The sequence below is a fragment of the Nannobrachium achirus genome (assembly GCF_963921795.1).
Source record: "Nannobrachium achirus genome assembly, chromosome: 16".
Taxonomy (NCBI): domain Eukaryota; kingdom Metazoa; phylum Chordata; class Actinopteri; order Myctophiformes; family Myctophidae; genus Nannobrachium; species Nannobrachium achirus.
In genome coordinates, this window is record NC_137823.1 from 59,396,110 (window position 1) to 59,409,926 (window position 13,817).

The window sequence follows — 13,817 nt, forward strand, 5'->3', positions numbered from 1 at the left end:
CTTTACACCACTGCTCTTGTGTAATATTGCTTAATATAGGGACAGCTTGATCAGTCAAGCCTCTCTTGCTTCTACCATGCAACCCCTCTTCTCCTCTCCAGATGAAAGTGTGCATGGATGAGTTCCGGAGCCTGGCCACTCGCTATGCTGACCTGCACCGCTCTTCGTTCGACGCAGATTGCGCCACCCTCCGCAACGTGGAGCTGTATCCTCTGGTTTAGCTGGAACCTGTTAGTTCTTAATTATTTTCATGTCATGGACCCCCAAATGTATATGTATTTGACTGCGGACCCAATCTGAAAAAGGTTTGTGCCAGGGACCCCCATACGAGAGTTGTTTAAAATGTTTTGTCACACTGCAAATCTCAAATGGATGTTTATAGGCTCAAAGTGGTTAAACTGATTTGGATGCTATGTTAGCTAATTTAGCTGAGGACCCCCTGAAATCCCCTCAATCACCCCTGGGGGGTCCCCGGACCCCACATTGTCCTTAACCGTCTGTCCAGACAACAGCAGAGCTGTCTGCTCGTCTCTCATGTCATAGAAGCTCTGATCCTGGACCCGCAGTCAGCCAGGTAAGATTGAATGAACAAAGCAGTTGTTCTCAACCTTTGATATGCATTGATCAGGATTTAGAAATAAAAGGCCTTTATTTATTCAACATTAAAATACATCAACGTGTTTTGACAAACGCCTTCTTCAGGGTGTTACTGAACAAAGACAAGATGTAGGCCTAATTATAGGCCTACCAGGTGTGTCCACAGAGAGGACCTGCAGTCTGCAGCCTACAGGCCCCCTGGTGGCATCCTACACATGTTGTCTACATATGAATGAAAGCACAAAAGCAGGGTATACCTACAGTCTGTTAACACACTTTACCATGGTTATAGATAGAGGATTAAAGGGCACCATTAGGACCAGTGTACAATAAAACAGTTAAAAAATCAACGTGAGTGAATCACAAGTTACAGATACACCATTATATAGGAACTCAGTTGAGTAGTTTTATCAAAGCAGCTTTAACTCTTAAACTTTAAACCAAGGACACAAAGGGAAAACAAACTAATTAAAACAAATGTATACAATGTAATAATTCAGAAAGCAGTATTTATAAGAATGATGAGAGGTCAAAGTCCTCATTGAGACCTGGGTAATAAGTAGCCTTGGGAGTGTAAATCCAGTATGCCTCTCTTTGTTTGAGGCGTTTGATTTTATCCCCACCCCTGGTGGTGGGGCAGCAGTTTGCACCAAAACGAATTGCATCACTTGAGCTTGAGGGTTGTTAAAGTGATCCCTGACTAATACGACAAATATGCCTTAATACATTATAATTGTCCTCTATAACTACAATGTAAAATTAAAAACATCTCAAATATTGTATTTCTTCTAGAAATAGCTAATCTTTCAGTCAATAGGGGAAATGCCTGTCGCAAGTTGATGATGTCATAAATGTCATGTGTGGTCTAATTTATGGCATGCATGTGCAAAATAAACCACAAACACATTTGAAATATTGATTTGATGCTCATATTAACCATAGGAAGTATTACGTTTGTTTTTATTTGCACATGCATTCCATAAATTCCATAGGGACAGATCACAAATTACATTTATGACATCATCAACTTGCGACAGGCATTTCCCCTAATGAGTGAAAGATTAGCTATTTCTAGAAGAAATAAAATATTTAAGGTGTTTTTAATTTTACATTGTAATTATAGAGGACACTTATAATGTATTAAGGCATATTTGTCGTATTAGTCAGGGATCCCTTTAACTTTTTCGCCGCCGTTGACAGTCCTCACCGTCATTGAAAGGGTTAATACCATGGCGCCGTTGACGGTGAGGACTGTGAATCTTACTGTATATACAGTAAAGATATTATTACTTACTTAATGTCGCTCCGGTCCCGCTCGCATCGGTAATGTCGGCGATTTGTTTACAACGCACGTTGGGCGTGCACGCGAAGTGAAGCTCCTCAATGTTAAGTCAATGGAGAGGCCCATAAAGAAACTTCATTTAAACAAAATAGCCATTTTGAGACATTTTGCAGCAGATCTAAATGTAAACAAGGCACAAGGCAGGGCGCAGCCATCTTGCCTCTTCTTGTCCCACACTGTCATGTGACTAGATGACGTAATCGTTGCCGTCAAGTGATAATCCAAAAAAACAAAAACAACCCCCTTCCGGCCCTTCAAAATAATAGCGGCGGCTCTATGAGGAAACGACGTGGCGCCGAGGCACCAAGCAACCTTCAGATTAAGAGGCAGTAGATGTGTTAACAACCCGGTAAGAAAAAAGGAAGCACTGCGTTTCTTTCCTGTGTTGACCGTGTGCGCCGCACAGTAAAAAAAAAGCAGCACAGTAAAAAAAAAAAAAAAAAACATTGGTGCAAAGTAACTAAGTAGATTTACTTAAGTACTGTACTTATACTGTACAAAGGAGATTTTCAGGTATTTGTACTTTACTTGAGTATTTCCTGTTTTCAGTACTTATTTACTCCACTACATCTGGGATCCAAGTATTTTACTTTTACTCTTACAAAGTTAACTTTAGTTACTTGTTACTTTGGAGATATAAATGTTTATACTATAAAACATGCATTAATACATTAACATACATAAAAAAAAAGAAGTTACCCTTTAACTTCTTCGGTGCCATATGTAAAGTGGGACCTCTTATATTGCCGGTTCGCCACCAAAGGGTTAAAAGAATAGTGTGCACGCTGGTGTACGAATTCGTGCACAGATGATGCACTATGCATGTGCATGCTTTTCACAGCTTTCAAACAAAAAAATCCGCTTGGAAATCCATTCAGGCATTCAGGAGATAGCAGCCCTTATGTTTTCTTCAAATGTAAACAAACATGGCTGCCATGTTTGAAAGATAGGGTTGGTATGGGGGTTAAACATGCAATTTCGTGATCGCGATCATGCCTAGTACATTATTGGAGGTCCAAACATTTTTTTTTGAAAAAAAAAAAAAAAAAATTTAAGACCCTTGGGGGGCGGGGTTTTTTTTTCTGGCCGGGCGGGGCGCCTGGCCTGTAAAGTGCTGCAGGAGACCCTGGTTTAAGGAAGCCGGGGCAATGATGAGCTATACCTGCTATATTTTCTCGTTGTTCTTTTAAAATAGAAATCTCTCTATAATGTATGCTGTTTCCACAACAGCCATTCTTTTGTTGACTATTTCCAAACTTAGTATGCAGTTTGGTTGCAGTGGCCAGACTGCACTTCCACTGTGTGGCACCAATGTATGTAAAACTTCCCAAATCCCCTCAGAGTCCTGAACTCAAGGGGAGCACACACTGGACGCGAACGGCTGCGCAGCGTCGCGCCGCGGTATCGACGCACATGAAGTGCCGCACGGTAACCCCAACTGGATGCGGCGCGCTGCCAAACAGTACATCCATTTCCCCGGTGGGGAGAACCATGGGAGAACATGTTCAACACGCGGCAACGCTGGATAAATAGAACAGTGGTGTATCGGCGCGGCAGGCGACGCGGCAGAGCCGCGACTGCGCGCGTCTGACGCCGCCGGTGTGGGTTAGTTCATTGAAAATAACGGGGCCGTATGTTTTGACGCGCCGCCTCCGCGTCCAGTGTGGGTTCCCCTTTATACAGATTGATTGATTGATTGATTGATTGATTGATTGAAGACTTTATTAGGAGTTTGCATAGGAAAAGGTACAGTTTAATGACGGTACAGTTCACTGGTACAAGGTCAACTAAAAGGAGATCCTAGAAAAGCACTTGGCTTATTTACACAGGAAACCCTTGAAGTATCTCATATAACATTGAATTACAGACGGATAGAACACAGTACTATGCAGTAGCTATAGTCAGGAAAAAAAGGTAAATAAAAATAGAAATAACAAAAATAAATCAAACGCATTAACATTGCTGGATCTAGCATACACATCTTGCCAACATGACCCATGAGTCCCAGTTAATCATCCTGAAATCCTGCAAACATGGCATCTATGACCCAAACTTACTGTATGACTAAATCTACGTAAATCTAAAATCAGTTAAATGTCCGTCTAAAAACATAACGGTTCTGGACAAAAACATAGTCAGACCAGAAACCTTTTCCAAAACGTAGTTGACATGATCTGCCCCGGCGGGTGGCCACAATGGCTGAGGATGCCTCTGCTTTAAGTGAAGGATGCCCATATACATTTTTTTATGTCCAATACAGCGTGTCAGCTGCAGCGCGCTGTAGCCTGTATATATAGACTGTGTTCACTGCGCAGTAGCCTACTTAGGCGACTGACAGCCAGGTAAATCAACCATCACTAGCAAACCAATCGGAAGTTTTGTTTTATTCTTATATTTTATATTATCTTGATAAGTTCCCACCACTGTCCACTTTCTTAACACGCTGAGAAAGGCTTGATTCCAAAAAGCTATGCAAAATGTAATGGCACACAATTTCAATTCAAAGGAGATGTATTGGCTTATTGACATGAGAAAACATCGATACCTTGGAAGTCTTTGGGCTTGTTTCAATTGGGGTCCTTTTTAAACTAGTTTAAATTGAATGACAAATAAAACACATGAACTATGCAGAAACCATTCCAAAGACAAAATGCTAAAGGAATGGTATTTCAATATAGTATAAGATATGCACAACATATAAAATAGACACATACATACAGATAGATATATATCATTTTGGGGAAAACGATGCATTTGTTTTGTCCCAAAGTGACTGCAAATGACTGTTGCTACTTTATATAACATGTACATAAGGACAAAATGTGACATTGCTCTGTTTACATAATGCTGTACCCCCCCTCCAACTTTTGGAGCTGTGTGAAGCACAGGCTCCCTATACGTGGCCGTGTGGGTCTGTCTGTGTGTCTGTGTGTGTGTCTGTATGTAGCCTGAACTTCCTAAACTTCGGCACGCTACTAGTCCCACAGTTTTGCCACCACACACTCGCGCCATATGTCAAATCGACCGGCTTACTCGGGAATCGTGGGCTAGTAACTTGCTAAGAGAAAGGTTCAATAGTTTAATTGATATTAATTTATTAGTGAATTAATTTTCCCCATTGACTTATAATGGGAATCGCAAAAACTCACATTCAATTATTTGTCTCTCGCAAACCACAGGGGCTACAGTTTCAAGACTTGGAGAGGAGGTTCATAATGATTTCAAGGATTAAATAAAAAATAATTGTCATTTGGCCTCATGGTGGCGCTATAACACCCCACTTTACGTTTTGGCCTGTAACTCTTGAACCGTAGGTCGGAAAATTAAAAATATTTTTTCCCTGGATTCCTTGGGTCATGACGCATCTCCCCATATAGGCCACGCCCATTTGCGCCATGATAGATTTTCCGCCATCTTGAATTTTCTCCAAAACACACTTTTTGCTCCTTTTCCTACATATTTTCTTCAAATGTCACAAAAATCGGTACACATGATCCACACACACACACACACACACACACACACACACACACACACACACACACACACACACACACACACACACACACACACACAGCTCCACTTCACACGGGTGTGATTTTTTATTGTATTTTGATACATGCTTTGTCAATGTAAATTTATGTTTTCTCATGCCAAAAGTTCCTTTGAATTGAATAGGTATAAATGACAAAAAGGTTTTTAGGAATGTAAGGAATTTAAAAGATTGCATGTCTTGTTTAAGTGAGAGAGAGAGAAAAAGCCAGGTGCTCGTCAGAGAGTATAAGTTTGTAAAAACGAGTATAAATGGTGCTCTTGGATCGACGGGATCAAGTCATCAAAAAAGAAAAAAGTGATCCAAGCACTCAAAGTTTAAAAAAGGAGGAACAACCATGTTCCTCCTTGACCAGAGGCTGGTCATCAATGGTCAAGGAGGAACATGGTTGTTCCTTGTCTTGTCTTGCCCCACCCCAACAGTCAGCCCCCACACGTCCCCATGTATGCATGCAATTGTGTGAGCCAATGGCTTTGTTTACAGTTGGCTGACTATTATATTAGCACCTTAACCGGCTTCACCAATGAGCAAGGGGGGGGAGGCACAAGCTCCCGTTTGGAGAATCATAGCCCCAGACTCCCAGTCCCATGTACAACATGCTAGCTAACTAAACGAAGGAAAAATAAATGGAAATTCATTAAATCTTAACTGGGGCTGCTCCAGTGCTCCATGTTCCGATTGGGGATGCTTAGCAAGCCTCAGCTTGTGGCGCCGGGCATTGGCCATGAAGCTGCCACGCATTTTGCTCTCTGAAATGTAACCCAGGTACTTCACAGATGATTTAACCAAACCACTTCTTTGTTAAAGCCCTAACTTTAAAATCAGTGGCCCTACTCTGCTTAAGTAAGTAAGCCTTGCCGAGCCATGAGGGCAGGAGCCTATCTCCTGTTTCTGTAGCGTGAGGCAGCTTGAAGTACAAGCATGCCCTCTGGACATGACGCTAGTATGTTGCAGGGACTTGCCCCCAATCCAACCCTTGATGCTGAGTGCCAAGCAGGGAGGCACTGGGAGTCTTTGGTATGACCCAACCAGGGTTCGAACCCCGACCTCCCAGTCTCAGGACGCACTCTCTAACCACAAGGCCACTGAGCTTAACCTATGGGCCAAAGAGAATAGACTCTGTTTAGCCAAGCACAGCATATTGTCAGTGAGCCAGGTGCCAACCCTCGATAACTCCTCATTCAGGCAGTTCTCCAGAGATGGGTGTAAGTCGTCAGCAATGTGGAATCATCTGCATGTACAAATAGATCACGCGATTGAAACCCATGTTCCTCTCTGTCCCTGTGATTGTAGTTTTCAGGAGTTGGGCGGCACTCTGGGCTCCGTGCAGACGGAGAGTGAGTATGAGAGACGCATGATGTCTGTGTTCAACCATGTTCTGGAGGAGGTGGAGGGCCTGAGCAAGAAGCATCCTCCTGTCTCCTACCTGGTAAGAACAGGGTTCCCACGGTCATGAAATTCCTGGAAATATTTTGAAATTAGACAAATATTTTTCCAGTACTGGAAAAGTTTTGGAAGAGATCAAGGGTCCTGTAAGGTCCTGGAAAAAATAGCTATGCATTGTCTTTGGTTATTGATTCTGTTAATACCTCTGAAATGACAAATTAAACATTGGCCGAATTGTCAAATATTAGAGGCAGAAATTGTGAAAATAGCTGATCTACATGCTCACAACGCCTCGCGTTTGCGAGGCGTTGTGAGCATGTAGATCGGCTATTTTCACAATAAAACTGTGTTATACAAAATTACTCTACTCTTAATGCTTGTGTGCCCGGGTCCCCAGTTAAAACATGATTATTTCGGGGGTCACGGCCTGAAAAGGTTGAGAACCACTGGCAATACACTACCCAGGCATTGACACTAAGGCTTGCCCACCTGCCCCCTGCGGGTAAATAAAACATCAGGGCAGGTGAAGTTTGCTTTCAGGTTGCCCGACAGGGCAAGTGCTCATTTGAGAGGGTACACAAATGTCTCTAAACACAACACAAGATATCTGTCTAAAAACCTGAGCGTGGTCAGTGCGCTGTCTTCTGGTCTGTGGAATGTAAAATAAGAGCACTATTTACCTAATGTGCTGTTTTTAATGTTGCTACATTTAAAAATATAAAATAACAAGTGTGAAACCATAGACATATTCAATCATAGTATTTGGTATTTGGAGGTATTGAGGTATGACATTTTATCGCACAGCCCCAGAAAGTAAAGAAATAAGTGTTAAATTGAGCGGTAATAAAAATTGTGCCTATCATTTTATAATGGACAATTTACTTTTCGGGCAAGTGGGCATTACCTTCGGGCAAGTAGAACATGACCTGTACTTGCCCGATGGGCAGGTGCCTCTGAGACCTTAGTGTCAACCCCTGCTACCTGTCTTTGGGCATTGCGCATAGGAGTAAGCGACTCGTTATTGAGCTGAATTATTGTTATATAGCAGGGGTCTTCAACGTTGTCAGGCCAAGGACCCCTTAGTTGAGAGAGAGATGAAGCAGGGACCCCCACAAGCGGTTCATAGATTCCGTATATTTACTTAGATCAGTATATTTTGATTCATGTCAATTTGTGTTTTCAGATATTTAGCCACTTGAACCGTCAATACTTAATAAACTTGACCTTTCACTCTATACTTAGTCTGCTCTTTTTCCCCTCTACACCAAAGCTCTTTGCCAAAAATAGCCGATCTACGTGAGCTTGTAGATCGGCTATTTTTGGCTAAAGTTCTCAGAATATGGATGCTAGGTTTCAAGTGGTTTAAAAGGAGAAGAAAGGGTTTCTATCGCTCAAAGATTTGGAGGACCCCTTGTAGTAACTCTGGGGACCCCCTGGGGGCCCGGACCCCCTGTTGAAGACCCCTGTTATATAGTCCTGGAAATCAGGTGAAATATTCTGGAAATGAATTGGTAAAGATGAGTGGGAACCCTGTAAGAACCAATCACACTGTCCAGTATCTCCTTACACTACCTGTATATTCTATTGACTGAGTTTTGATTTATCGAATAATCGAGAAGCGCTGGGTTTTTGATGGATACTTTTTCAAATAAATAAATAATATCAAGGAATTGACATGAGAACATAGATAACAATACATTTTAAAATATACAATCAACTAAATTAATTATAGTCTGATTAACCACGTTAAATGAACATAAAATATCTACAAACTTGTAGATCAACCTTTGTCGGTACTTTTGAAAGTTTTGGGTTTTTGAACATGTTTACCTATAATGACGCCTTATTAGACTCGTCGATGTATCGATTATTTTATTGTAATTGACTATTTATTTTTTAATTGAGTAAAATGTTTGTTCAACTGTTGCGTCCCTGCTTGTCAGTGTGATACTGTATGTTTGTGTGTCATTCAGCACACAGGTTGCCTGTGTGACGCCGTCATAGCCTTGCTCAAGGTGCCGCTGTCGTTCCAGAGGTATTTCTTCCAGAAGCTCCAGTCAACCAGCATCAAGGTAACTGATTTCAAAGTCCATCCGATATTAAAATTGCCTAGACGGTGGACATTACAAATGTAACATGCAGTGGTGCAATGGTGATTCAATGTTTTGGGGGTCGCGAACGTCGCTCAACACCTACTATACAGCTCTATTGATATGCATATAGGCTTGTTTCTTTGTTAAAACAGTTGTTGAGGTGTGAACTTGGGGGGGTGCGAGACCCCGGCTCAGAAAAGATATGGGTCGTCGGGGGCGTGAATTTGACAAGTACACACTGGTTTAAAGTTTGATTCTCCAATCCGCACCAAACTTGTATTCGTACAAACACTGGTCAGAGGTTTGCCATCAGAATAGCCATACCAGGTGCCTGGGTGCCACAGGCGCACCTTGCTCCAATCCTCATCGAAGTTGTTATGACAACCGTCATGGAGTCATCCGTCTACTCTAGATCCTGCTCTCTCGCTGTCACTATCGAAGTAAAGCACAAATGCTGATAAGTTGTAGCATTGTTCAGTATCTTTATTGTTTTTAGCCAGTGGTGTAAAGTAACCAAGTTTTAGGTACTTTTACTTCTACTTCACTACATCTCAGAGGGTACACTGTTACACTGTATGGTATCGTCGTTGTTGGGACTTGTCTTGTGTGGCCTGCATGGTATGTGGGTCCACACTCCTGTCGGTCACTGTGACCATGTATCTGTGTAATAAAGCTGAGAGTGCTCCTGGCACAAGCATTTCATTGTATCTGTACTTGTATGGATATGTGTGACAATAAAACTGAACCTGAACTATTGTTCTTTTACTCGAGTGCAATTGTTTTGAACACTTAAGTTACTACGGTAGTTTTTTTTAGATGTTGATTATTATTACAAAACTCAAATTAAACTATTCAGCCCTATATACATTTCGTCCATTTGAAAATAGCCGATATACAAGCTCACACTTGTAGATCCGATATTTTCCAAATGTTTTATACACGTTATGCATTCAAAAACTTGTGCAATGGGACTTACCAATACTTTTGTACCTGAGCTTTGTTTGCAAACAGAGTATTTCTACATTGCACTATTGATTCTTTGACTTAAAACGTGGGTACTTTTTGTCCACCACTGTTCTTCCAGCTGGCCCTGTCCCCGTCCCCACGGACCCCCAGTGAGCCCATCCCGGTGCAGAGCAGCCAGCAGCTGACCCTGAAGGTGGAGGGGGTGGTGCAGCACGGCTCCACCCCGGGCCTCTTCAGGAAGATCCAGTCAGTCTGTCTCAACGTCACGTCCACCCTGCAGAGCAAGACCCAGCCGGACTTCAAGGTACAGTAGTCTGTCTCAACGTCACGTCCACCCTGCAGAGCAAGACCCAGCCGGACTTCAAGGTACAGTAGTCTGTCTCAACGTCACGTCCACCCTGCAGAGCAAGACCCAGCCTGACTTCAAGGTACAGTAGTCTGTCTCAACGTCACGTCCACCCTGCAGAGCAAGACCCAGCCGGACTTCAAGGTACAGTAGTCTGTCTCAACGTCACGTCCACCCTGCAGAGCAAGACCCAGCCTGACTTCAAGGTACAGTAGTCTGTCTCAACGTCACCTCCACCCTGCAGAGCAAGACCCAGCCGGACTTCAAGGTACAGTAGTCTGTCTCAACGTCACGTCCACCCTGCAGAGCAAGACCCAGCCGGACTTCAAGGTACACCAGTGGTCCCCCCCCCCCACCCTGACAAGCACTAAGAGTTGAGGCATTACATTTTGCATAACACGGTTCTATTGTGAAAATAGCCGATCTACATGCTCACAACGCCTCTGCCTAATTTTTCATTTTAGAGGTGTTAAAAAGTCCTTAAATTGTCACTTTAGAAATGTGCAGATACCCTCTATACATTTAAACTTTATGTTGGTTTGCTTACTGTTGAGTGAGAAAACAATGTTGCACATTAAGTTAATCATCATCTGGGGACCCCCCAAAATAATTTGACATTTCTCACAATTCTTTATGGGTCCCTTCACTTTTTGTTTCCTACATTTTTTTTTTGTTATTATTTTTATAAAAAAACTTGTGATGTTTTTTACACTATTAGTTCTATTTATAGTGGCTCATAGGAATAGACTATGTGACAACCAGGAATAGTTTGGTGACCACCGGAGACTCGGTTGACGGCCGGAATTTAGACGGCACCCGGGAGCAGGTTGGGTTAGCGCCCCAGCCTGTGTCTTCCGTGAGGAAGAAGCCCAACAAATCCACGGTGAGGCCTTTAGGAGGGCCATTCAACTGCAGCAGCTGAATGGAATGTTTGGATTGGGGTCTGGTGCAACGCACAGGTTCTGAACCTGGTGAGAGCAGGAGAGGACCTGGTAAGACGTAGGAGGAGCCCGGCCAGGAGTCAACCCATAGAGCCTAGTTCTTCCACGCGCCAGAATGGCTCCCCAATTCTGGCAGAGTAGTTCCGGTGCTGCACATTGAGTGACCCTGTCTTTCCCTAATAGGACTGATCGTGGATAGCTACTGGGACGTAAGTCGGGACTTGATCAACCCCGGCTGGGTCACCTGGGCGAGGGTGTATGATGTTGCGAGACCCGAAACACCCGTCGACCCCAGGCTACATCACTGATGATACGTCCCAGCTGCATCCTTGTGATGTTTTTTTACACTATAATCTTTTTATTATTTTCCATACATGCCCCAAAAAAACGATTTTCGTGAATAAAAAGAAAAAGCAATGATTTATTTTCTAAGTAATTTCATTAATAAATAAAAGAATACAGAGTTACATTATTAAATATCTGCGTTACTTAAGTTAGAATAAGTCTACACAATTAGAGAACGTAGAAGACTTTTGCCTGTAGTGTTATCTCTATACCACATCATCACAGCATGGAAGTGTGGACAAAAATCAATCCAACGTTAACAAAAACGATTTTGGGGTCTGAGAGGTTAAAATGCAGAATAACTGACCTTGATATGAAGACGGTTGAAAAACCTCTGAATTAAATTGATCAATTTGATCAACTGGTTGCTCCTCTGTTAGGGATGAGACGATGTGAAAAATAAATGTCATGTCACAATTATTGTGAATGTGACCAAAGAAATTGCGATTTTACGATATTATCGCGACAATCAAAATATCCCCAACCGTTATCCTGGGGCGGAACATTTGCCAAAAAATAGCAAGATCTACAAGCTCACAACGAGTCGCAACTCTGGTAGATCGGCTATTTTTTGGCAAAGAGATTTGATAGAGTGTGAAAAACGATCTGGACCTTATTTCCATGTCCGCTTCACCGATTAAATGGTACCGGATATTCATGATAAATTGAAATCTCCACGATACAATCATTGTGAGTGTTTTTGTTGTTGTTGTTTTAACACCATATACGATCATTTCTATTATGGTCTCATCCCTGCCCCCTCTGTTTAGTTTAGTTTAGTTTATTTGATCAACTCATACATTTATAAGTCGTACATCCACATAATCATTGTTACAGGTGATCAAAAGGAATAGGCTGAAGCTGAAAGCTTGTGAATGCCTATCCTACTTATTTATGAATTAAGACATTGATTAGTTATAAGAGTGTTCAGAAAAAATTTAAATAAAAAATGATAATAATAATGAAGACTATGTTTTGCTCTATTTAGCCAGGATATTTGATTTGAGTATTTTTTTGTTTCCAGACCCCTCTGGACACCCGGACCAACGAGATGGAGCAGCGCGTGGAGCCTCACAACGACTACTTCAGCACGCAGTTCCTGCTCAACTTCTCTGTGCTGGGGACGCACGCCGTGGCCGTGGAGGCCTCGGTGGTGGACGAGAGCGGCGTGGAGTGGAAGAGCGGTCCCCGGACCACCGTGTCGGTCAAGTCCCTGGAGGACCCCTACTCCCAGCAGCTACGCCATCAGCAGCAGCAGCAACAACAACAACAGCAACAACAACAGCAGCAGCAACAGCAGGCTCAACCCGCCCCTCAGCGCAGCCCCTATGCACGCTTCTAACACATTTAGAGTGGCTACACATTATTTTTATTTTATGCTTTAACTATTGAAAAATAGCAGATATACAAGCTCACAGCGCGGCACAGAGTGCCGCACTGCAAGCTTGTAGATCTGCTACTTTTGAAAAACCTACGTTTCTACAGTATGTCAGCAGTCTGGCTATAGCCATAGTCAAAGAAAAGGTCTTTTTCACTTAACTGGAGCTCAGTTAGTCTGTTCTTGAGAGACTACGATGTCAGTGGTTCCTTTTCATAGTTTTCGCTGCGTACACAATGGCTTGCCTACATAATGAAAATAAATAAGAGTCAAATAGGACACCTGAGAAGTGAATTGACAAAGACTAGGATCTCCCCCCACCCACCCACGTGAAAATGTTTTGTGGCAGAAGAGAAGATGTGTGTTTCAAGATTTTTCAAAAAATGTTAAAGATGTACAAGTTCGCTGTGAGCTTGTATATCTGCTATTTCAGAATAGCCAGTAGAAAATTACACGGATGCTTTTCCTGTATTAATGTTAATATACAGTACATTTCCCCCCACCCCCCAACTGAAAATATTTTGTACCAGGAACCCCCCCATCCCATATAAGAAATGTTATTAAAATGTTTCAGAAATATTCCACGTTTGTCCGATTCTTTTCTTTATTATTATTTTTTACACTGGTTTCAGAGTCTGGTGACAGTAACCACACCCCCTGGGGTCACAGAAGTGTTTTTTTTTTTGTTTCGTTTTTCCCATTCAAAATACCATAGACTGTTTTTGTGTTCTAAACTGTTTTCTGAAAATAAATTAAATAAATAAAATAAATGTCTTGTCCGCTTCCGGCGAGACGACTTTGGCGACTCGTCCAGCGAATTTTGCGGGTTGGATTTCTGGCGAAGTGACCTGATGCCTAAAAGAGAGCCAG

The 13,817-nt window shown here is 42.4% G+C and overlaps 1 protein-coding gene across 1 annotated transcript in view; it reads left to right on the forward strand.

The window, feature by feature from the left end:
* Positions 1 to 13,473, forward strand: part of ints7 (integrator complex subunit 7) — a 53,518-nt gene extending 40,045 nt beyond the window's left edge. The window contains exons 15-20 of the mRNA XM_080744578.1: positions 102 to 205; positions 506 to 574; positions 6,786 to 6,921; positions 8,852 to 8,950; positions 10,056 to 10,241; positions 12,594 to 13,473. Coding sequence (XP_080600704.1) covers positions 102 to 205; positions 506 to 574; positions 6,786 to 6,921; positions 8,852 to 8,950; positions 10,056 to 10,241; positions 12,594 to 12,911 — 912 coding nt within the window. The 3' untranslated portion in view covers positions 12,912 to 13,473. The remainder of the gene's footprint in view (positions 1 to 101; positions 206 to 505; positions 575 to 6,785; positions 6,922 to 8,851; positions 8,951 to 10,055; positions 10,242 to 12,593) is intronic.
* Positions 13,474 to 13,817: the final 344 nt, after the last annotated feature.